Raw genomic sequence first — 25,963 nt, forward strand, 5'->3', positions numbered from 1 at the left:
TTTTTCTTTTATGTACCCTCAATTATCTGCCTCTTCGAAAGTCACGTCTTTATGCATCTTGATGCCTTGCACATTTTACTGCATCACTAATTGTTGGGTTCATGGCCTTTTCATGTTGAAGGATGGGATATGGGAAAGACTAGCCTGTGTGTGAAAAAGGGGAGGACGGGATGGCAGAATTACAACACCCCAATCCTCGCCACCTTCCTTAGAGCTCCCCACTAGTTTCCTCACATAGGGACGTGGGGTGCTGAGAATAGAGGGCCCCCCCACTTTGACCTCACTCCCCACTCTTGGGAGAGACCCTTTGGGGTCTGGCTTGCCCAGCCCTCCCCAGTTGCAGGTTCCTCCAAGCTCATCCAGAACTTACTGTTTTGCCTCCAGAAGCTTGATTGCTCCATGCAACTCCTTTCCTGCAATTCTGTTCCCTTCTCGTCCCATATCTGCATCTATTATTTTATTTCTCTATTCCAGTTTAATATAATCTTGGGAGGGGCAGGCTGTGAGATCGTGTGTGTGTGAGTTTATATCGTGCACGCTCGCTCAGCCTGCCCCGTGGAAGCAGAAGTCTCTGCTAAGACTTAAAAAGGCAAAAAGCTGGAACTAAGTGTCAAGAATGAGGAGGCTGTAAATAAATTAAGAAACAAAATATAGTTTCCTTCTCTGTATCAGAGGAAAGGGAAGGTTCCAGGTGAGGAGAAAAGAGCAGGGAGAAAGGAGGACCAATTATCGAGTAAGAGAATGCAGAAGTTGACATGGAATGAGCCCCCTACCAAAAAATGAAAGAAAATATATTTTATAAACTATAAAAGAGTTTTCATGGTATCGTCTCAAGAAAGCCTGCTACTCCATTGACAAACTGGACTTGCCCAACAAGAGAGACGTTTTACTCTTGGAAACATTTTGCTATGAAATCATCAAGTATTTGTTTGAGTCTATTTCATAGAGAAATATGAGATTATATAAAGGGTACAGGGTGGGACTTCACACAGATGTTTAGAAAATAGCAGGGATAGTAACAACTTTTGTAAAAGTAAGCATGTCTTGATCATTTAATTATGTTAGCAAAAGGAGGTGATGTTGGCAGGAAACTTCCCTCAGGTCTCATAATGAATCAGGGTATTGCCAAGATTATTAAAAAGGTATTTACTCACCTAATTATGGTTTTAATTTGTATTTTCCTGTAACTAATAAGTTTAAGTATCTTTTCATATACTTATTGGTCAAATTTTCTGTCTTCTATAAAAAGCCTATTTAAGCGTTCTGCCCATTTTCTATTTTGTTGTTTTCCTTATCGATTTGTAGGTATTCTTCATATATTCTAAATATTAATCCATTGTCATTAATCTGGTGGAGAACATCTCCCATTTGTGTAGTTTGTATTTATATGTATATTTATGTTGTAATTCACTAAACAAATGAAAATATGTATTTTAATGTAGTTGAATCAATCAATCTCTGTTTACGGTTGGCTCTTTCTATGTTGTGTTAGAGTCACTAAGCTACCTTAAGGTCAAAAGCTATTTGCCTATAATTTTCTTCCAAAACTTCAGCTCTGCCTTTGATGATTAAGTCTTTTACTCACTAGAAATTGATTTTCATATATAGTGTGAGGTAAAGATCTAATGTCATTTATTTTTTATATAAGTAAAAATATACCAATTGTCTCATTTAGTTACTGCCTAAATTTTTTATAGTTTTTTCTTTTTCCAGTGTTTTATAACATTCCACATGATGTACAGAATATTTCTATATAGTTTCTGTTTCTGGATTCTCTATTCTATTTCACTGATCATTTGCTTAACTCAGTGCCAATACTACAAACAATAAATTTGGCTTTTAAAATATTTCAACATTATGATAAGGAACCCTTGTTTTAATCTTTTCAGGAGTGGCTTGGCTATTATTAGGCCTTGTTCTTCAGTGTAAATTTAGAATTAGCTTGTTAAGTCTCTCAAAAAAGTACTCTTGGAAATTTGATTGGTATTACATTGAATCAATGAATCAAGTTTTGGAGAATTGATCCTGAAGCAAGCTATATCTCTCCATTTTTATAGATTGTTATTAATGTCCTTCAATAAAGTTTTATATTTAAAAAAAAAAGGGTATTTACTCATAGTCAGACTCTAGAATACAGTTTACCAAGAGACAAAGTAGGGATAGGGGATGGGGATTTATGGCTTAAAATGTACAGAGTGTCCATTTGGGACAATGGGAAACTTTTGGTAATGGGTGGCAGTGATGGTAGCAAAAGATTGTGAAAAAGCTATTTACATGGCTGTCACTACAAACTCTCAGGAATCACTTAGAACTAGTCAAATTTGGCAGGATCCCAGAAGGATTTCTGATTTCTGAATTTATTTACCTTTACCTTGTAAAGATCCTTAAATGTCTGAAGCTATGCTGTCCAACGCAGTAGTCAACCACCTCCTACCACTGCTTAAAGTCAAATTAAATAAAGCTAAGAAATCAGTGCTTCTGTTAGTTACAAAGGCCACATTTCAAGTGCTCGAAAGCCACTTAAGGGTACTGTTTACACTGGACTATGTGGTCTATAGAATATGTTTGCCATTGTGTGAAGTTCACTGGTCTACAGGAGTCAAAGAACAATTGAAAACAAGACATTCACCGAGAGAGAGAGACAGAGTGAGTCAAGAACCAGTCCGGCCAACATTTTGACTTCCCACAGGAGCCTGGCTTTTAGAGATCAAATGCAACCCATAAAAGAAGCTATTTATAGTCACAGCTCTAGGCTGCATATTGTACCAAAGCCACTGAGATACTTCTTATTTCATGCACGAATGGGGAAGCGCTAGATCCTAAACTTATTATTGTTTAAAAATAACACTGACGGCATAACTTGCAAATAGTGTTAATTTTATAATGTTTGGGTCATTCCTATCATATTTTATTAAAAGCCCAAAGTGTGCTGAGCGACAGTTTCCAACATCCCTCACTGACCAAGTGCTGAGTTCCTTTCCCAAGAGAATTCTTCTTCTGAAGCCCTGACATGGTTGGACTGTGTCCCCCAAAAAGCCATGTCCAACTCCTCACTCGCAGTTCGTGAACGTGTTCATACTCAGGAACAGAGTCTAGGAAGGTGCTGTGCAGTCAAACGAGGCCACATTGAGTTAGCGCCGGCCCTGAAGCAATACGACTGGAATTTAGAAGAGGACAGGAAGGCAGCTATGGAGAGAAAGTGAGAGAGACGGCCATGGGGCAGAGGCAAACACTGAGCTATGGCACAAGCAAGAGACATCACGGACTGCCTGTCACCGCCAGAAACCTATAAACTTCAGAGGGAGCAGGTCCCTGCCTTAATCTCGACTTCTGATCTCCAGCACCACTGAGACACAAGCAACTCCTGTTGTGGAAGCCAAGTCCACGGGTCTTTGTTACAGAGGACTTGGCAAACCAAGGCAGCCCCCCAACCCCAATTCTTGATCCTTCTCCCCGACACTCTTGACTCTGAATACACGGAAACAAGACCAAGAAAAGGAGCAACAGATAGCCTTTCAGTTTCCACTTTCTAAACTCCAGCCTCACTCTCGGAGTCTTCCAACCGACCTACCACCTATCAGTTACTCTCACCAGGTAACTGATTCTCTCACCAGCACACCTGTTCTTTCAGCCCTGGCTGAACAAATGTTGGAAGAGGTATTGAGCTGTGGGAGCTGTGCCAGGTGTTGGGGTGCACAGCAAAGAGACAGACCGAACTCTCCTTCTCAGCACTTACTGCTCCCCCCACAAAGGGAGCTGCTCAGCTGATTTCTAGGCACCTGCCAATAAAATTCGGTGAATCAGTAATGTAATTCAGACCCACAGTCCCTTAGACTAAAGAAACTCCCTGCTCCATTTGTCCAGTCAATTCTCCACCTCACTGCATCTATCATCCTCTCCTTGCATAGCTCTGCTCATGGCTTTCCTTCACTTTAAAGGAAAAAAAAAGAAACTTTGTAACTGGCATTAGGGTCACCCATGATGTGGACTTAATCCACCTTTGCATCCTTCTTCTCCCCAGAAGCTCTGGGCTTCCTCCCTGTTTCTTTCCCATGTGTGTATCCAAATGGTACCCAACTTTAAACATCTGCTATTAAATCTGTAGTTCCTTGGTGACAACTTGGTGATCAGGCTAACCATCAGCCTTTTCTTATAGTTATTTCTAGTATAAGCTTCTTGGAAAGGTGAGCTATGCCCTGGCCATGTTTTTATTTCCCCCAATAACTGGCAGTCTTCCTTGGTGTAAATAACCAATAGGGAATGGAATGTCTTTGGAAAGTTACTCCAAAGCCAAGTTGCAATGTGAACTTTCACATGTGGAAGAAGGGAACAAGGCTCATAGTTAGCAGAACTGAACTGCAAGCAAACGAACAACTTCAGTTTGGGGCATGATGATGAAAACCAAAACAAACAAAAACAAAAATAAACTTGAGACCGATTTTTCTAAAACAATGAGGTGTTTCCTTTTTCTAAAGACTTGCTAGAGGCAGGAAACATTACTCAACATCATTAACCCATCATTTTCCACTAAGACACTAAATCGACACTGTCTGAGACCTCACCGTTAATTCAAAGCAGCCCTTCTCAAACGTTCTGGCATCGGGATTCCTTTACGCTAAAAAAATTTACCAAGGATGCCAAAGAGCTTTTGTCTGTTTGGGTGGGATGTATAAAAAAGATATCCACCATACTGGAAATTAACATGAACTGAGTATAGCAGCCATCACCTACACAATAGATCACCCACCTTTTCTTTTAAGCAGCATTTTGTTCTGCCTCTTGAGTATTTTCAATGGGTCCCCATTCTGCAGATTTGACAATGAAGTATTTTTAGCCTGTAATGCTTTGCAAAGGAGGTACAGCTTTAGTTTGTTAGGCTTTATAATCTGTTTTCTTAATTCTCATTCAGCGCTTATTTTGCTGTCATGTAACAGCCAAATATGCTAAATCTAGACATTCTGAGAGCCTCGAACAAATAACTTATATTCTAACATGTAACAGCCAGATGGATAACTAACTGCCTTCTGTTTAAAGTGTTTCTTCTAAGAGTTCCTTCTTCAAACCACAACCTTCAGAGTCTGACACGGGTTTCCAGGATCTAGGACAGCATCGGATAGTGTGTGGTTACAACACGTCTTCCCTCAGTAAGATTCCTCTACCACGTCCCCCTTAACTGTGGGAAAATCACAGGCTACACAGTGTCCTTCCCTAAGGACTGGGGAGCTTCTAGGTCCCCCTCCCACCACAGCAGGGATTTGGGGGGCCCCAGGGCATGACCTCAAACATGTCCTGGTAACAGTGGACTGAAGTAGGAACCAATCACTTTTATTTACATGATAGAGACTGCTTTTTTTGTGAAAGCACATATAATCCAAATATCTTTTAAGGAAAACAAAACAAAACAAAGCAAAACAAAACAAAACAAAAACACAAATCCATGCCCTAACCCCCATTTCTAAATTTTGTCTGGCTAGAACAAAAGAATGTGTAATTTCCCCAAGGCACATTTTTAAACAAGCCCCATCATTGTCGGATCAGTGCAATGTCAGCACACGCCAAAGCCTCATTTCAAGGAAAACAAAATGACAAGCCACACATTTGGGAAGTGCAGTCGCTTTCCAGCTAAAAACAAAGTACATAAAAAGACATTGTCTGAATTCTGTAAGTCTTGATGAAAGCCACTCACTCCCTCTCAACGGTCTTATTAAATTTGCCTTCCCTCAAGCACGGACATCTGAAAAAACTTCTTGTGCTGTGTTATTCCTTCGTCTGGCTGAATTGTTAATTTGATACTGATCTGAATTTCTACTTCCCTATCATCAGACAACATCTGTTACCGTACTTAAATGGACTTTGGTGAGCAGTCTGGGACTCCAGCCCTCATACATAATAGCATTGTTTCTTGGACAAAAGTTCTCCAATGGGCCAATTTACAAATCACCTTTGGAGCAGACTCTTTGTCCAGAGCTCGTGTCCTCTGGGGAATTCCATTTTGTGCTTGTTCTATGCCGACACCAGGCAGCAAGCTTTGGAACGGATTAATTTTCCCTACAATGTAGCCAGTTTCTCTTGAGCAGATAGGAAGGGGAGTCTCCTGGGTTTAATAGTTGCCATGGTCCATAGAATTACACTGTTTCCGGCTGCCATAAGAGCTGTTACCAATCAGCCAGAAACTCTGAATGTATATGGTTGTGAGCACCACTAAGTATAATTATTGTACGTGTGTGACTACCACACATTCTTGAGGGCAGACCAAACACACACCATGAAAATAAGTGGCCAACTACATAAATAAGGTTTTCACTTGCAGAAAGGATGAGAATCTTCATATTGATAACACAAGAGATGAAGGACCCAGACCAAAACCCCATCCTTCAATCCCACACCTTCCCATCTACTACTTTGCCAGTAATACCCTAAATTGGAAATGGGTATTCTACATGTTAAAGTGTAAACTGTCCCCGATGCAAGATGCTTTGATCTCACGTGACTTTTCTTTTTTTCCTTTAAAGGAATATAAGTGCTTAGATATCACAGCAGCTGTCTGTGAATGCATGGCATTTCAGGATGAGCTTCTGGAGCAAGTGGCAGCTCTCTTGTTTTCTTTCTTTGCATGTATTTCTGAGGCTTGTTCCAAGGAGAAGCAAACCCAGCTGGAGTGCTGATTACACAGAGGAATCGGGAGCTAACCCAGCACCAGCTGTGAGAGAGAAACGTAAAACAACCAAAACACTCAGTCCAAGGAAGGGTCAGAAGTCAGAGACGATTGGATAACAAAATTTGGTGATACCCTATTGTGCTGCCCTGAAGGCAGTTTGAGACCAACTAAGAAAGATTGAGTTTTCTTAACAATTTTCCTGAGTTATGTTTCATTTCTTCCAAGACTTTCCACTCTAGCCCAGGGAACCCAAAGAAGCAACCAAGAATCTATATCGAAGTAAAACACTTTAGGAAACTTGAGAAAGAAGTTCCAACAATCCTAACACAAACAGAAGAAAAGAAATAATAAAAATTAGAGCAGAAATCAATTAAATTGAAAATCAGAAATCAATAGAGAAAAAAAAAATCAATGAAAAGCCCAAATCTGGTTCTTTGAGAAGAGCAATAAAATTCATAAAGCAGAATCTGTATCTAAAGAAAATGCTTAACTGATATAGATGCAATAAAGACAAATCTTTCATAAAATCACCTCAAACAACAACTATTTCTATTCAAGTATCCAGGTAATATTCTGAGTCAGGTTATTGATTTTTTAAAATTGTAAATGTTTCCTAAGGAATAATATTAAATGGAATTAACTACTCATGAAGAGGAAATTCTAGACAGTTTGCCTTCTCAATGCATTTCCGTTTTTGGAGTCTCATGGCAAGGTGGGATTTTTCATCTCTGACAACTGATTTCCTTACTGTGTGGACCAGGGCCCGGGCTCCCCCTCCCTAATTGGGAAGTAGGCCCCACAGCACATAGCAGCCTGCGTGACTGGGACAAAAGGTGAAGATCATGAGACCTCCTCAAGGAAGAAAGTATGTATAGATGGTATTGTAAACAAAGCATTCAAACCCCCCTCCCTTGATCTCTGTTAGTAACAAACCTCCAGACCCACATGTCACAAGACACTGATGAAACTCTGTTCTCATACCCTAAATCCTTATAAGATGCCCCTTCGCAACCCCACCCTTGTGGAGCACTAATTCCATTTTCCTCAAATAGCTGCCACCAGGGACCCTCCCCTTTCCGTAAGTCCTAATAAACCCAGGTCTCATTCTATGCCTGGCATGTACGTTGGCCTTAGGGCTGTGCCAACCAAGCCCTTCAAGAGCGGGGTCAAACCATGTACACACTGTCCCCAAATATAAATTTCCTGCATTCTTTTCCCCTCATTGCAAGCCCTGAACATATGGACACACACACGCGAATGTACACGCCAAGTCCTGCTTCTGTCACTCATCCAAGTTAATATCCCAGGCCCCTAAATGTCACAAAGGACTTGCTTTTCCTGCCCCAAGCTCTTGCCCACCACACCCAACCCCAGACGTGTGCAGGCCCTTTGTTCTATCAGGACTCCAAAGAGAATAATGGGGGAAGGTGACATCATCCACCTAATTAATTGCCAACAATGTTCAAAGAACCCTCTAGAGGTTGCCCTCGAAATCTCAGTTGCTTCATCAATAAAACATCCAAAATAACTACCTCGGAGAATTAATTCAGTGCTTCACTTGATACCTTGTTCCATAAAAGGTAGCATTAGCTGCCATGATCTGTAGGAATGTGTGTATTTTTGTAGGGATTTGGGGAGACAATTCCCTCTCTCCATCACCAGGTGGAAAATGGTGGATGAGTTTCCCCATGGTTAAGGTGGTACAGAGAAATGTAAGGCCAATGGGGAAGATGTGCAGAAGTTGGGTCTTTCTGCAAATGATGAATTACCTGGTGGGCACAGCCACTGGCTGACCAGGTCTCACCTTGGGTGTGCTCCCCAGTGAGTTGAGTAGGATGGGAAGATCCCACAGGTTGTGGGGCAGCACCACTTCCTACCCTCCAGAGGTTGAAGAATGCTGATCCCATTACCTCATCACTAAGGTGTCTCACACAATCAATAAGAGACCAGAAGAACCACCCAGAGGTGTCCTACAAGAAATTCCCACCTAAAGACAAGGTCCCTCCCACTTTAAGAATCTCAGCATCTTCTCCTTAGATGGCAAGGAAGTGAGGTCCCTCAGAGCTGGAGGAAGTAATCTGCATCATGGAACCCAGCCCTCCTTCTCCAACCTGCCTTCATCTGTGAGGAAGGCGATCTGATGGAACGAGCCTCCAGAAGGCAGGTTGTGGTTTGATGGAGGAATTGCTGGACAATTCCCAACGTAGCTGATGGCTCTTTAAGACTTTTTCCCCTAATCAAATGTAATCTAAACACCAACTAAACTTGCACTTAAGTGCCCTAATGGTGAAGCAGAACACATCATCTCCTCTCTCCCAAGACTCCCTGGAATCAGAGATCCCAAAAACACATCCCTGGAGGAAACCACTCCTGGGGAAATAGGAACCTCTTCAAAGCATTCAAAAGGCTGCTTCTGTGCTTCCACAAGGTCACCTCCAAAAAAGGGCCTGCCAATTTACAAAAAAAAATTATATATATTGCCGATATTATCATATTAATCAACACTCTGTGGTGCTCAAGACTCCCTGTACACAATTCTTTCTTTGTTTCCTTTATCTTACCTCTATCTCTCCCTTCCAGGTAGATTCAAGCTTTGCCCCTGTGATTCCGAAGAACCGTGTAGCTACCTACAAGAGAGCCCACCTCTCCTACCATTCACATCTGGGTCCAAAGTCCATGCACCACCCGGCTCGAGCTCCTCGAAGGGAGGGCTGTCATTTCATCCTGAAATTGGGGGTCCATTCCAACATTAGAACTGATGATGCTTGCCCAACACAGGAAAGGGGTTCCGTAAGGTGGCAATGAGTGTCCTACAAATTTCCAGCCAGGCAGGAAAGGGCATGCACATGAAAACTACAATGAACTCAGTGGAACTCCTCAACACACACTCACACCAAGACTTAGAGTCACATTAGCTGCAAATCAGAGCTGGCCTTTCTCCTCTTGGGTAGAAGTGGAGGAGCTCTGGATGGTGACTGTGGTTTCTTGAGTTGGGTGAGTGACTGTGGTTGGCATAGCTTCTTCCCCATTCTCTGAAAGGGGTGTTATTTTTAGGGTAATGTGTAAACTGTGTATTAGAGGAATCAGTGTGTGGGATGGGCAGATAATTGTCCCCCAAAGGTCTTCATGTCCTAATCCTTGGAACCTGAGAACATGACAACTTATAAAGGAGAACATGTGTTTGCAGGTGGAATTAAAGTTGATTCTCAACTGACCTTACAAGGAGAAACAATCCTGGACTGGATTATACAGGTGGGCCCAGGGTGATCACCAGGTTCCCTGTAAGTGGGAGATGGAGGGAGGCGAGGGACAAAAACATGGCGGCTTGAGAAGGAAGTGGCCTAGAGTCTCTGACACTCAAGAAGTAGGACGAGCCAAGGAAAGTGGTGTCTACAAGCTGAAAAAGGCAAGGAAAGGCTTCTCTCTAGAGCCTGCAGAAAGAACCCAGTCCTGCTGACACCTTGGTTTTAGCTCAGGAAGACCCTTTCTGGACGTCTGACCTGCAGAACTGTCACATAATAATTGTGGATTTTTGCAACTCACTAAGTTGGCGGTAATTTGTTACAGTGACCACAGGAATCTCATACAGTGTAAAAGACCACAAGAAAGATGGCAAAAGGAGACCAAGGAAGATAAGCTTCTCATGAGCATCCTCTTGGGCCCCTCCCTGCCCCAGATGTCTAATGCAAGAGTGAGAACAAGGAGGTGGCCTCCTGCTGGAGAAGGTCAGATGTTCTCAGCCCACAAAGGACAGAAGTTGCTGGATGGGGCAAGACCCAAATCCATGCCAATAACACCACATCTCTCCCTGAAAATGACATGAGCCTTGGCTCTGTTTGGAAGTGATAATAATAATGTTCACCCTGGTGGGATGCACTTACTTCCTGGGAGACAAAGACAAGACAGCAGCCAGTGGTGTGCATGGCCTTGGCTTGGGGTAGAAAGGTGAGGGTGCTGAAATGCCCCTGCTTATCCTCCAGGGAGAGAAGACCACACAACTCCCTCCCAACATACACACACAAATGCACATGTCACATATAGAATACACACATACACACAGGCATGCTCACACTCATACACACACACACCTGCAAGCCTGCAGAGAGGAGCACCTCCCAGGCATTGGAGAATTCAGCAGGCTAAACTGGGAACCAAAAGAGGCATGGATTCTCCCAAGGGAAATGTCTTGACTCTTTTGCTGAGCCTTCAACCAGTGTTACGTGGGGAGAATCGAGCAGACTAGAGGAGGTACAACACATATCACTCAACAACACCCCATCTGTGAAAAATGAGGTGGGGGGTGGTGGTTGGCAAAGAGATAGTGCTTCTGCCCCAATCACTGGGGGTACCCCAGAACCAACACCCAACCCTATGTGGTTCTTTCTATATGTCTGTGTAGTAACATGTATGTTCTAGTTTGCTAATGCTGCTGGAATGCAAAACACCAGAAACGGATTGACTTTTATAAAAGGGGGTTTATTTGGTTACAAAGTTGCAGTCTTAATGCCACAAAGTGTCCATCAACAGAGGGTACCTTCACTGGAGAAAGGCCACTGGCATCCGGAAAACCTCTGTTAGCTGGGAAGGCACGTGGCTGGCATCTGCTGGCTCCCAGGTTGCGTTTCAAAATGGCGTTCTCCAAAATGTCTGCATCAGCTTCCAATGGCCGTCTTCAAAATGTCTGTCTCACCTCCAGCCAGCCATAAGCTCCTTCTATCTCAGCTTACATAGTGCTCTAGTGAACTAAACAAGGCCCACATTGAATGGGCAGGGCCACAACTCCATGGAAATTATCCAATCAGAGTCATCACCTACAGTTGGGTGGGTCACATCTCCATGGACACTGAACCAATAGGTTCCAACCCAATCCACACTAATACACCTGCCCCCACAAGAATGCATTAAAGAATATGGCTTTTTCTGGGGTACATAAATATACAAACCAGCACAATGTGTATAACATAAAATTTACCATCTTAACACTAATAAGTACATAAATCAGTGGCATTGTGTTCACGATTTTGTGCCAACATCATCCCCATCCATTACCACAATGTTTTCATCTCCCCAAAGAGAAACCAGGTGCCCATTAAACAATATTCCTCACCACCACCACCAACCCACAGCAAACCTTCATCTTGTTTCTCTATATATACATCTCCCTATTCTGGGCATTTCATATAAATGGAATTGTACAATCTGTGGTCTTTTGTGCCTTGCTTCATTCACTCAGCCTAATGATTTCAAGGTTCATCCATGCTATCACATGTATCATAATTTCATTCCTTTTTATGGCTGAATAATATTCCATCACACGTATATACCATATTTTGTTCATCCATTCATCTGTTGATGGGCACTTGGGTTTGTTCCATCTTTGGGCAATTGTGAATAATGCCAATATGAACATCAGTGTGCAAATATCTGTTTGAGCCCCTGCTTTCAATTATTTGCAGTATATTCAGAGTGGTGGGTTTGCTGAGTTCTACGGTGATTCTATACTTAACTTCCTCAGAAACTGCCAAACTGTCTTTCACAGCTGCTGCACCATTTTTCATTCCCACCAGCAATAAATGAGAGTTCCTATTTCTCCACATTCCCTCCAACACTATTTTCTGTTTTGTTAATCGCAGCCATTCTAGTGGCTGAACTGGTAGCTCATCTTGCTTTTGATTTGCATTTCCCTGATGTTAGAAATGCAAATGATCGTCCCCATCCCAGACATACTGTATCAGAAACTCTGGGGGTTGGGGATGACCATCGTGTTTTCACAAGCCCTCCACGAGAGCCTGATGTCCTGAAGATGGAGTACTCTTCTCTTCCTGGGTATCAAACACTTCCTTCTGGGAAAGATGGTGTATCCATATCATCTCCTTCCATGGTAACATGGGCCCCTCACTTTGCCAGCCTCCCCACTTCCCACGTCCCTCTTCTGCCTTTTCCTCCCCATAGTTCCATGACCTTCAGAGAAAGCACCACATTCATAGATGATGTTACTACTTACTTGGTCTCCCCACCCAGAACACAAGCTCCAACAAGGCAGTGGTCTGTGCGTTGGTTTCACTATCCCACCCCAAGTCCAAAAACAAGCCTGTCACTTAGAAGATGCTCAGTAACATCTGTTGTTTGAGTAGCGCAAGCAACCGTCCCTGTTTGCCAGGACTGAGAGGTTTGCTGAAATGCAAGACTCTCAGTGCTACCCAGGCAAAGTCCTGGGCAAACGGGCGGAGCTGGCCACTCTACTTAGGAATGAATACGTGCATAAGTTAAGGTGAGGGGGCAGTGGCTCCTTATCAGGCACACTGCATATTCATGGCCTTGATGAAACAGGCTCTGAGAGAATGGACGGAACTCGCCTGAAGACAAGCAGCAAAGTGGAATGCTGTGACCAGCTCACACACTGCGTGTGAGAGCAAAGAAGATACAAAGGTCCCCACAAAGATGTTGTGAAAACCAAGTGCAGTGGATGTAAGCTGCCTAGCACACCGTAAATCCCCCCAACAGTTAACTTTTTTGATTAGCAGTTGACTCTTCTCCCAAGAAAGAGCAAATGTAGGGTTTAAAAGAACAAGAGGAAGAGAACATCTTTCAAACAGGCAGTGAACATGGTGGCCCTGTGGTTACTTGAAAAAAATTGGGGGGAAGTACAGAGGAGGCCCAGGGTGTTGCCCCAGAAGACACTGAAAGTGCTTTACTTAGAATTCTGAACGTGTCTCTTCTCAGAAACAACACAGTGGTTAGAAGCTTCCCAGGCGGGCCCGGCGTGGGGAAGGTGGAACTGACAGCTTTGTGTGTGTCACATTGTCTCCTCTGCCCGCTTCATCCCCTGTCTATTTCCAACAGTGGAGAGGCCTGCCTGTGGCCAGGTCTACACACAATCATGGCACCACATCTTCATCCACATGGGGGACCCAAGGTGGGCCACACACAGGAGGGAGGTGCCCTCTTCTGGGGGTTCCAGAATGTCCTGATGTGAGTCTGCAGGCGGGCAGTCATCTTTGCCCCCATGGGAGGAACTCAGGAGCAGGAAGGCAAGTGTAACAGGCAAGAGAAGTGAGGCGAGGTAGAGACTATTAGGGGTTCAGCTGGGTCCCTCAAAAGGGTATGTAGAAGCCCTAACCCCCAGTACCTCAGAATATGGCCTTATTTGTAAATAGGATCATTGCAGATGCAATCAGTTAGAATGAGGTCATACTGGAGTCAGGTGAGCCCCAAATCCAACAGGACTGATGTCCTTATATGAACAGGAGAAGAGACACAGAGACGAGGAGAAGAACTGGAAGACAGAAGCAGGGGCTGGACTGATGCTTCCACAAGACAAGGATGGCCAGTCACCACCAGAAGTTGGAAGTCTAGGAAGTCTCCTGCCCCAGAGCCTCTAGAGGGAAAGTAGCCCTGCCAACACCTTGATTTTGGATTTCTGCCTTCCAGCACCACGAGAGGATAAATTTCTGTTAGTTTAACCCACCCAGTTTGTGGTGCTTGGTTATATTAGCCACAAACAAGATGGCACCTTCTGAACCCTGGTCTGGCCACATGGACAGCTCTAACCTTGGATTCAAGTAGAGGAGTAACAAGATGAAGTTGACCCCTGAGAAGAAGCTCTCTCTGGCTGCCCACTGTGGGGAGGATGGATGGTGAGGAGAGGAGCAGAGGGGTCAGGACAGAAGTGGAGTCAAGGAAAGAGGCGCCATCTTGGTTCCATCCAGCTCTGGGGATGATCTCTTCCAAAAGTTGAGTCCTGGGCCACCTCTTCTTCTGGAACAAATGCATGCCTCCATTGCTTTAACCATATCCAGATGCAAACTCTGATGAGGTTTCTCCTGGAAAACACTTTCAAAATTATAACTGGAAGCCATCCACCTTCAAAGATTTGGAGAAAACACGCCAGGGACCCCACATGCCATGCTATAAAATTGCCTAGAAGGGAAGAGTTCTGGACTCTCTGTGACAAGTGGGTGAGGACACAGCTATGGAGCTCCACCATTCTCTTGGAAAAGCATGTTGGTTTCCCAGGCTGCCATGACAAATGACCACCCACCGGGAGGCTTAAATCAGCAGAACTCTGTTCTCTCTCAGTTCTCTAGAGCAGAAGTCAAGGTGTGGGCAGTGTATGCTCTCTCCAAAGGCTCTAGGGGAAGATCCGTCATGGCCTCTTCCAGCTTCTGGTGGCCTCAGGTGTTCCCTCACTTGTGGCAACCTTACCCCAATCTCTGCTTCCACCTTCAGATGGCCTTCCCTCTCTATGTCCGTTCCCTTCTGTCTCTTACAAGGACTTGTCGTTGCACTTTGGGCTCACCTAGATAATGCCGGATGCTTTTAGCATGGGATCCTTAACTAATTTCATCAGCAGAGACCCTCTTTCCAAAAAAGGTCACATCCCACACTGCCCCCCACCATGGCCATCACTGCCCTCCTTGGTGTGACTGCATATTTGTCCCCCAATGTATGAGTCTTTCCCATCCCATATTTTCTTACTGTTGTCCTTTGGTTCCACATTCTGAATCTTACTCCATGCATTTTTTAACCCTTCTGTCAAAAGACCTTTTTCTCAACAGCAGGGAGTGACTGGCTCTGGGTCTTCTCATGCTCGTCCAACTTGCCCCTCATCCTTCTGGGAATCAGAGAAGAAACGGGGAAGATGGAGAACTTGCAGAATGAAGAGGAAACAACGGGCAAATCCACAGAGACAGAAAGCACAGTGGCGGCTGCCAAGGATTGGGGACAGAGAAACGGGGAGTGACAGCTGATGGGTGTGGGGTCTCCCTCTGGGGAGATGAAAACATCTTGAATGTAGACAGAAGTGATGGACGCACAGCCCCATGGATGTACTAACTGCCCCTGAGTTGTTCACTTTAAATGTTAATTGTGTGCTATGTGAATTTCAATTCAATAATTAAGCTAACTATAATTTTTAAAAAAGGAACAGGAACAAATAGCAGGACTTCCCTACTTGGAAATATTCTCTCGGCAACTTTTGTATCTCTGATCTTGAAGTTCCTCTGATGGTATTAGACTGAAACTGTCATTTGCATGGGAGCTTCAACAACCATGAGGCACCCACAGAAGAAAAATACAATGAAAGAGCCAAACACAACTTGCTGGGTGATGTTAAGTGATCCACAGCTCTCCCTTCCGACGGCTGATGTAAACAGTGCCTATAAAATGATTTATTTACATGCATGGTACAATGTCAATCGTTCCACATTCTTCTCATCCAGGAGGTTACCCTGGCCATTTCCAGAGAGCGGGGAGTACAGGAGGAAAAATTATCCATACAGATTGTAAGCACCTATTATGGGTTCTACTGTGTCCCCCCCAAAAAGGCATGTTCACATCCTTACTCTTGGTCCTGTGGACCTGACCTTATTTGGAAACAGGGTGTTTGAGGATGTGATGAGTTAAGATGTGGCCAAATGGGATTAGGGGGGTCCTCATCCAGTATGACCGGTGTCCTATGGGAAGAGGGAAGAAAGAGAAGGCCACGTATCATTAGAGGCAGAGAACGCCATGGGGTGCCAGTAAGCCACCGCCAGAAGCCAGGACAGGCTTGGAACAGGTTTTCCCTACAGGTTTGAGACCAAACCCACCCTGCCAACCCCTTGATGCCAGACTTCTGGTCCCAGAACTGTGGGGACAGTAAATTCCTGCTGTTTTAAGTCACCAGGTTTGTGGGCATTTGTTACAACAGCCTCAGGAAACTAAGACAGCTGCTTAGAAAAAACTGATGTAATTAAATATTCATTAAGGAAAGTCTCCTAGAGCTTAAGGAAGTGAAACTTTCAGAGAATGTGATGCATGTTACAAAAAAATAAAAAGTACTGAGCTTGAGGGAGTTCCTTTGTGTTGATGAAACAGTTTGTATCATGTAGTGGTGGTGGAAGGAATCATGGGTTGAAACTGCATTTAACCAGACAGGCACACACACCCTCAACATAAAAACGAGTGGATATAAAAACAGGTGGAAACGGAACAAAATGTGTTGTCTCGTTAGCGGGAATGTACCCAGGTTGATGTCTCAAAAATCAGTTTTGATTTTGTGCCACAGCTCTGTAAGATGTCACAGTAGGACAAGCTGGGCCAAGAGAACATGGGACTCTGTACTGTTCATGCTGCCTCCTCTGAGTCTATAATTATTTTGAAATTAAAAATACATATATTTTTAAGAGCATCACTGTGCTTCACCCCAGGCACACACAAGGCCAGATCAAACGGAAAGTCTGGAGAACTGGGTTCTGAACCACTGTAGGCCAATTTGGTCCAGAGTTTCTAAAATCTACATAATAAAGAATTTACACTACATTTACCCCATAGTTGCTTCTGTGCTCTAAAACAGTGACACCATCCAATTTTCTACAAATGCAAACTGCTTTCTTCCAAACTATCCACATTCATGGAATACCGGTCAATCTGGAACCTGAGCGATTTGCAAGTTAAGTTGACCAGAAACACAGAAAATGATTGCATTGGAGGCCAAACATCACTACTACTCTCCTTGTTTTATCACAATGGGGGCTTCGGGGCCCTGTGACCACGTGCTTTGCCAAATTGGACAGAAATGTACATGCATACAAGACCCATGTGTTACTGCTCCAAAATGCCACACACAGCATTTCTCAATACCAAATAGGCAATTTTAAAATCACACCAGATGCCTCCTGTGTGCCCAGGTCAGAGGTAAAGCTGCAGGGTGAAGACCCCAAGGATGGCACCGGCTAACTCACTCTACAGAGTAACTCAGGTAGGAGAGGGGAGCTCAGGCAAGTTTAAAATGCAGACTTGGGTGGGGCAGGAACATCATCCTTCAGGGAGGAATTAACAAGCCAATCAGTATCATCCAGACTCATTCTAGAAGGCCCCCAGGGATGGCATTACCCAAGTGAGAAGCTGTGTAAACAGATAGTCCCAAAGACAAGTTAGAGCTCTGGGAGTACATGTTGGGGCAGGTGGGGAAGGGGGGTTAGGGATGGGGGAGAGAAGGGAAGGAAGAGTCCAAAGGGAACTTATTTTCCTGGCATGGAAAGGTAAGGAAGAAGATGCTTCATGCCCTCCCAGAAGCTGTCCTTGAAGAAGCATCATCATCAGTAAAAGGCTGCAAAGAAACTCAAACAGGAAAGCTCTTCCCCTGCCAAGCCCTCTTGGTCCCCTGGAGTGGCAACATTTTTTTTTTTTAATTTCTTATTAGAACAGTTGGAGTTTTACAGAAAAATCATGCATACACTGCCACATTATTAACACTTTGCATTAGTGTGGTACTTTTGTTACAACTGATGAAACAGTATCATTAAGTACATTATTAATGATAGTTCATAATTGACGTTAAGGTTCACTGTGCTGTACAGTCCTATGCTTTTGTTGTTTTAATTTTATTCTCATAACACATAACCTAAAACTCCCCCGTTTAGCCACATTCAGACATACAATTCAGTGTGAGTGATTATGTTCACAAGGTCATGCAACCATCACCCCTATCCATGCCCAAAGCTTTTCCATCTGCCCAAGCCAGTGACATTGTCTTTTAAAGGTCAAGGTGTCCCCTGGGCTCTGTCCTCGGCCCACTGGTGTTATCCACACCCTCCCCCATGTGACTGTGGACAGGAGAGCCCGTCATCCCTGCAGCCCCGAGCCCGTCACCCCTGCAGCCCCGAGCCCAGCCAGCTTCCAGTCCTGGTGAGGCACCGAGATGCACTCAACTTCCCCAGAGAAATACAAATGAACTGGGCACCAGGACTGGCCACTCTCTGTCAACCTTCCAGGCTGCATTTGTATCTCCACCTACTCTTGTCACCGCAGAGATCTGGGTTCCTGCCCCACCCTTTCCCCGGAAACACCCCCAGATTTTAAATGACTCCAACAGAGTTTTCAAGGAGCCCGCTGCCTGCAGATAGGGTGAGAGAGGGCGGGGAGGTGACAGAAAGAGAGAAGAGACGGGGACTTGGAGAGAAGCAGAAACAAAAGGACAAAAGGCACTTCTACAGAAAGAAACAGAGACCCTGAGGAGAGAGGGGGACCCCAGGGAACCAATGGCTTCTGATGTGGATGACTTCCTCCACGGCGAGGCCAACTCTGGAGCTAGCCCAGCTCCACCCTGTCCCCAGCCCCAGCCCCTCTCTCCTCCCCCCAGGCTGGAAAAACACACATCTCTCCCCTAAACTCTGGGCCCAGGAGCTGAGCCGCTACCACAGGCGAGTTCGGCATGGAAGCATGTCACAGCGGAATGTTCTTCCCAAAACTCCACCCTCAAGTAGCACCTGGGGCACAGCCTTCCAGCCCACAGCCTTCCTCCCACTCCCTCCTTCCCAAATGGGGTCTCGGAGACCCACTTCGGCATCACCAACCACACATCTGCAAGGAGACCACTGAGGAAGAAAGGAAGCCCCTCTCTCTGCTCGGTGGTTCTGATGTAACTCTGGGTGCCTCTAGGTCCCGGTAAGTCTGCGGCTATGACCACGAGCCCTCCTGCTTCAGGCCTGGTTTTCTTGTTTACAGAGTTGGGCAATCCGGAGACGCTCTGTTCTCTGGGGGCACACAGGCTGTCCCCCTTACCAATCCCCCTTTATTTTCCTAAGGAGAAACATGTTGGCTCAACCCCCTTAGCAACCAGGAGTTGCTAGGAAGCCACAGGCCGGCTGGTGCCAATAGTTTAAATCCTGCGCCCACGTCTGGGTAGGACATTTATTTGGTCCAGCCAGGATTGCGCCCTCACCCAGCGCGGGATTCGGGAGCCAAATACCCAGAGAACTTGACACCTAGTTTAAAGCGGCCCAATTGGAGTCAAGTTCACGCCGGAGGATGGAAGAAAAGGAAAATGTCCAATAGAAGAATTTCCAAGTTTCAGATGAACAAGATGAAAAGTAAATGCAAAGTCAAGGAATGCCTAATTCATCTCCAACAGCGCCCCCACCCCCCACCCCAATAAACCCGTGCGACCACCTGTTCCCCGATACTCAGAGGCTCTCCCAGGTCCCGCTGGGTCTGTAACTCCCACGCAGCAGCGTCCTGCCACTGGGTCAGGGGGCCTGGATGTGGACCCTTTAGTGCCACGCCTCTCGGAATCGCTGCCTGGGAGGGACGCACGAGGTCCCCGGGGCGAGGTGACCCGCAGGAAGCTTTGTGACGTCCGGCTGGCCAGACTCCGGGGGACAGGAGGTGAGGGATGTAAATGAGGAGCGATCGGAGCCGCGGGGCACGCAGCTCACGGTTCCGAGAGGCTCCAAGGGGGGTGCCCTGTAACCCTCGGGGCGCCCCGGGGGCCGGGGACGCACGGGCAGCCCCGCGCGGGGACCCCAAGCGCAGCGGCGGCGGGCAGGGACCCTCCCCGGGAGGCGGCCGGACGACAGCACGCGGGGCCCTTTGTCTGAACGCCAGCGTCCCGGGCGGAGCCGCGCGCCCCGGAGGCCGGGTCCCCGCGCGTCGCACTCACCCACGATGGCCAGCATTTCGAAGTCCTCTAGCCGGTAGGCGGGCGGCTCGGGCGACGGAGCCTCGGGGCTGGGGCGCGGCGCGGGCTCCCCGTCGAGGGTCCCCTCGGGGGCGTCTTCGCCGCGATCCCCCGGGGCGGCGCACCCCGCCGCGGCCGGCCGGGGCGCCTCCATGGAAACGCGCGCAGCTCGGCGGGGCAGGCCTTCCCCGGACGCAACCTCGGAGGGCGGCGCGGCGGCGGGGGCGGCGCGCGGCGGCATCGGCTGCGGCCGCCGGACACAGCCCCGCGCGCCCCCGCCTCCCGGTGCGCGGCCGGGGGACAAAGGCGGGCGCAGGCGGCGCTCACTGCAGTAGCAGCAGAAGCAGCAGCTGGTCGTAGTGGCCGCGGGCCTCGGGGGGCGGGCACTGGGGGCCGGGCGGCGGGGGCGGCGGCGCGGCCGCGGCGGGGGGCGCGGCCCGGGCTGGCGGGGACGAGTCGGGGTCCTGGCGGCGGGTGCCCGGGTCCGGGTTCATTCCACCGGCGCCCGCGCTGCGTGCCAGCTAATGGGGGGGGCCGGACGGAAGCGGCCTGGGCGGGGCTCCCCTTGCCGGCTCGCCCCCGCGCCCGCCCCGACGCGTCCGGCCTGGTTGGGGGCGTCGCCCGCGCCGCGCTCCGCCCCCGCCGCGCCCTTGCCGAGGTTCCCCGCGCGGGCCACGGAAGTCCCCGGCGGCGGTAGCAGCTGCTGAGCCGCGGGGTGGGGCGCTCTGAGGCTGGGGGACCCGCGGAGGGCTAGGAGGCGGGCGCAGCTGGGGACAGGGAGGGCGTAGCCTACCAAAAGTAAAGTTGAAAAACCACTGAAAGTGGAAGGGAAGGTGGGGACGGGCTGGTGGCCCGCGACTCCCCCGAGGGGCGCGCGGGTTTAGCCGAGGACACCCCGGGATGATCTGGCCTCCTGGCTTTGGTGTCGGGTGCCAGTTACGCACGGCGCTGGGCCCGGGTGGGGAGGTGGGCGACGCGCGCGCGGGTCCTTCGGGCCGGTTTCTTGGCAGATTCCTGTGAATCTGTAATTGTTTCAAAATAAACACGAGAAAAAATAAGGAGTGAGAGACTTGCGATGAATGAAACTTGATTGGCCAAGGGTTTTCAAATGCTGGTCACGGCAGGAAAAAAGAAATACAGGACGCCGGATAAAGTTGGATTTCTGAAACAACGGCTGTGTGGGTTTTTTTTCCTAGTTTAAGTAGGTCTCATGCAATTTTGGGGACAGACTTAAGGTGAAAGAAACGATTCGTGTTTATTTGCAATTCGAGCGTCACTGCGCGTCCTGCACCCATCTGGCTACGCCGGTGGAGAGGCAGCTTCTGCTCTGGCCGGACTGGAACAGGCCCTGGTGCCCCCCAGCCCCCGGCTCCCAGGGGGCCGGACCGCGGACCGCACTTGGAGTAGCAAGAGGTCAGCCGAGGTCGTCGTGGAGGAGGGATGGCGGAGAGCCGAGGCCGCGACTAAGTCAGCTCCGATGCATTTTGGGGGGAGCAGCACTTGTCAACGTGGAGCGGGGTGGAGGGGGGTGCGACTGGGAGGTAGCACTAGGAGGTCGGAAGGAGGCTCGGGGTGTGGCTTTCTCGCCCGGGGCTGCCAGCGTCGCCGACCCCTGCAAGCATTTTGTGGATGGCAGCCGGCTCTCCTCTCTGCCAAATCCCGGGCTGGAATGCGGAAAATGCGCCTCGCAGCCCGTGAGCGCTGGCGCCTTCTGGGGTCAAGGTCACCGCTCGCCCCGGCCGTGGGCGCCAGGCGGAGAGGCTGGGGCGACCCGGGACGGTCCACTCGTGGAAAGCCCGGTCTCCCCACGGTGCGCGCGCCTTCTCCACGCGGACTGGACCCTGAAAATGCTGACATCTAATTAGGTCCGGTTGTCAAGGGTAGGGTTTCACAGGCGATTGAGCAGATGTCTTTGCTTGGAATTGCACCCAGGAAGGAAAACGTGATCCAGAGTCGTTGAAAATGACACTGCGTGGGTTAAAGAGTTGGGCCCTCGCACAGGCCGACTGCGTTTCGCAACCCTTTGCTCTACAAAGCAGCTTTCATCTGGCAAGGATCGTAAACATTCTTTAGAAACCACGGCATATTGCTGTAAAGTAGAAAAAAGAAAAATCCCTGTGGGCGAGGCATGAAAGGGTCATTACGCCTTTAGGAGGAGGTATTTAATTTGTTGTGGCACAAGGAAATGCTGAACTCGTGTCATACAAGAGGAATGGATATTTGCCTTTTGCTGGAATGAACTGTAAATTATATGCAATAGGTGGAGATGGTGTTAAATATAGGAGCAAACAAATCTGCTTTTAGATTTGTTAACTCAGAATACATATGTAATATATATATAGATGCATATGCATGCATCTATATACACGTACACACTCATATATGCATATTAACTATCTAAACATTCAACTATCTAAACAGATACTTTGCAAATGTATATGGTGATGGATTATATGGTGTGTTTGACCCAGATGGAAGAGATATTCCCAGAGCATCTGGCAAAGTCTCCAAACTTCCAGAAAGGCCACTCCCCAGTTTTCCAGAGAAGATGGTGATCAGTTCAGACCCGGACAAAGCAAGCATGGAGAGTGCCTCTCATTGTCGCATGAATCCCACATCTCATGCCTGTCTGATGTGCCCGCTTGGAATTTTGTCTTAGAAGCTCTCATGAAATTCTGATACGTGTTTAGTTACAGTAACGTGTTTCCAGATTTCAGTATTCAAGTTTTGCTACTATTCAGAAAAGCCTTTTATTGAGTGTCTCCAATGTCCTGGGAATAAAATAGGTCATTTCTCCTGCATTAGGTCAGTGTATTCTTTCCCATCTTCTCAGATGTGCTGTTAAGTCATTTAACAAGCTGAGGAATGCTTGGGGCCACCAGAAGTTGGAAGAGGCAAGGAATGTGCCTCTTTGATTTTGTACTTCTGCCCTCCAGAACTGGGGGACAATAAATTCCTCTTGTTTTAAGTCACGCAGTTTGTGGTAATTTGTTTGTTATGGAAACCCCAGGAAGCTAACACACTATTCATCACCAAATCATTTGCGGTGCTGAACTTTTATCTCCACTAGTGATGCAAGTATACACAAGCACTCATTGTCACTGTGCAATACTTTGCTTCTCATGCGTCCCTCGTCATAGCACAGTAACATGTTGGGTTTGTTTTTGTTACTGCATTCGCAGTTCCTGATAACCCAGAAGTTGCCTATGTTCTATTACAGTCCTTAGCTCTTGTGCCTCTGTCCATGGAGCTGAGCCAAATCCAGGAAGGTGGAGCTTATTTTATAATTATGATGCCCTCAGCTGGCCCAGCCCTGCTGAATCATTTTTCAGAAACCATCTTTACAGGCACCCAGTTCTTTGGAGATAAAACATGGAAATGGAACTAATTGATATAAGCAGAACACTGCAGCCAGCAACTTAAATGCATATGGAATGTTTTAAAAAACTGAGCATGAGCCACAAAGCAAGTCTCAACAAATTTCAAAGAATTGCAATCATACAGATTATGTTCTCTGATCACGATGCAACTAAACTAAAAGTCATTATAAAATAAGAAGACTTGCAAATCCCCATATATTTGGGAAATAAGAAATCTACCTCTAAATGATGGAAGGGCCAAAGAAAAAATCATGCAAAATGTTTTGACCTGAAAATACTAAATATCCAAACTTGTGAGAAGCAGTTTAAAGCTGCTTCAAGAGATATTTATAGCATGAAATGTGTACTAGAAAAATAAATGACTGAAAATTAATGAGATAATAATTATTTACAAAAAGTTAGGGAAAGAATAGCAAATTAAAATTTTAAAAGAAGGAAATATTAAAGATTAGATCACAAATCAATAAAACAGATAAAACATAACAGAGGCTTGACAAAGAAAAAATCGATCCATTGAAAACACCATAAAAATTAATGAACCCCTGCTAAGAGTGATTAAGACAGAGGGGTGGGTGAAAAAGGCACAGATTATCTAACACAGGAAGCTAAAAGAAGAAATGAACTACAGATACCAACAATTAAAGTAATATTAAGAGGATATTATGAAAAACTTTATGACAACAAATTTGAAATTTTAGATAAAATGGAAAATGACTTATAAAATACAACTTACCAAAATGATACAAAACGTAGAAATTCTAAATAGTTTACTATTAAAAGAAAATTAAATCCACAAAGAAAACTCCAGGCCTAGATGGCTTCACAGATAAATTCCACCAAATAGCTAGGGAAGAAAATTATGCCAATCTTATACGAATTCCAGGAAATAGAAAAACAAGAACTATTTCCCAACTTCTTTTGTTAGACTAAAATAATCTTAATAAGAAAGCCTGAGAAGGACATTTTGAGAATGGAATATTACCAGCCAATCTCATTCATGAACATATAAGTAGAAATTCAAAAGAAAAAAATATGAGCAAACAAAATCCAAAAACATACAGAATGGATAAAATCTCATTAATAAATCATATTTAAGAATATGAAAGAGATATTACATGATCATCTCAATAGAGAGAAAAATCGTTTGATAAAATTTGATACCAGCCATTGTTTTTGTTAAGTAGAAACCAAGAATAGAATGATTTTTCTTAATCTAAAGATTATCTATTTTTAAAAGACCTACAACAACATCATACTTGATGAAATATTGGTAACTTTCTCTTTGAAATGAGAGATGAAATAAGGATGCCTACTGTCATTACTTTTATTTAAATTTATACTGGTCAATGCAAGTGCAATAAGGCAAGAAAAAACTCTTAAAGATATAAGGATTGGAAATAAATAAAACTGTCATTAGTCACAGTTGATATGTACCAAAAAAACAAAACAAACAAACAAACAGAAACATGGAAATGAGAGTGTTTTAAAACAGCTTAACTTCACATGTCAAAAGAAGGGTCCCGAGCAAACATATTGCAACCTCCAGTTGAACTCTTAGAAACCTCTTTTCCTGTGACTGAAAGTAACTTTTCACCATGTAAATAGCTTTCACAGTAGGTTAAGGATGTCTTGAATTCATAATGGATTTATAGCAATTAAGGTAGAAATCTACCAAGGTAGAAATCTGAGTGTCCAAATAGCTGGAAAAAGGGGTTAGGCTTTGAAATGCCCACAAATACGTAATTTAGTTAAAACAAAACAAAAGAAAACAAAAGAAAACACCAAAGCCACTCTCTCCACGAATTGATATTTTAGAAAGTGGGAAAGTAGAAAGGCAGCTAACTGTTAGAATGTTACAATTGAGACACTTGTAATTATGTATCTAGCACTGACTTTAAAATAATGCTTCTAAACTCGTCTATTTATTCTGAGGTTTTTCTGGAGTGATTTGAAAGAAAACCCTACAGGAATGCTTTGAGAATAGTAACTTAGTCTACTATGGGGGCCATTCATTTAAAAATGCCTACACTGGCTTGTAATTAAAATACCCCGATTTACTCCCCCATCTGAGAGATGCATGAGATCACTTACTTCTCAAATAGTGAGAAGGACAGGAGTGCAAAATGCTTCACAAAAGATGAACAAATGCACTTAAAGAAACAATTATACACCCGAAAGTGAAAGTTAACTTTATATGTCCACGTGGTTGCTGTTTTATTGGATTCCTAACTTGAATGTTAAAAGAAACATTTTACCCAAAGAAAAATACTCAAGACCGAAAGGATTTAGGAGGTCAGATGATATAAGATTAAGTTAAACCAGGGCAACTTCACTCTGTCCCTTAATATGCAGTAGGTTTACTTTAAATATTTAGATACCTATGACCTTAAAATGGGAAAGTGAAGAGAACTTTAATCAAATCACCGACATTGTGGTATAGACAAAACTACAAAAATAACCTTATCATTTACAGTTCATTTCAGT

The 25,963-nt window shown here is 45.5% G+C and overlaps 1 protein-coding gene across 2 annotated transcripts in view; it reads right to left on the reverse strand.

Annotated features, from left to right (window-relative positions):
• Positions 1–20,630, reverse strand: part of PRKX (protein kinase X-linked) — a 92,355-nt gene extending 71,725 nt beyond the window's left edge. For both annotated transcript variants that reach the window (XM_037824640.1, XM_037824638.1), the window contains exon 1: positions 20,082–20,630. In XM_037824640.1, the coding sequence (XP_037680568.1) occupies positions 20,082–20,340 (259 nt within the window). In that variant the 5' untranslated portion in view covers positions 20,341–20,630. The remainder of the gene's footprint in view (positions 1–20,081) is intronic.
• Between the last annotated feature and the right edge of the window lie 5,333 nt (positions 20,631–25,963).

Source organism: Choloepus didactylus (genome assembly GCF_015220235.1).
Source record: "Choloepus didactylus isolate mChoDid1 chromosome X unlocalized genomic scaffold, mChoDid1.pri SUPER_X_unloc1, whole genome shotgun sequence".
NCBI classification, from domain to species: domain Eukaryota; kingdom Metazoa; phylum Chordata; class Mammalia; order Pilosa; family Megalonychidae; genus Choloepus; species Choloepus didactylus.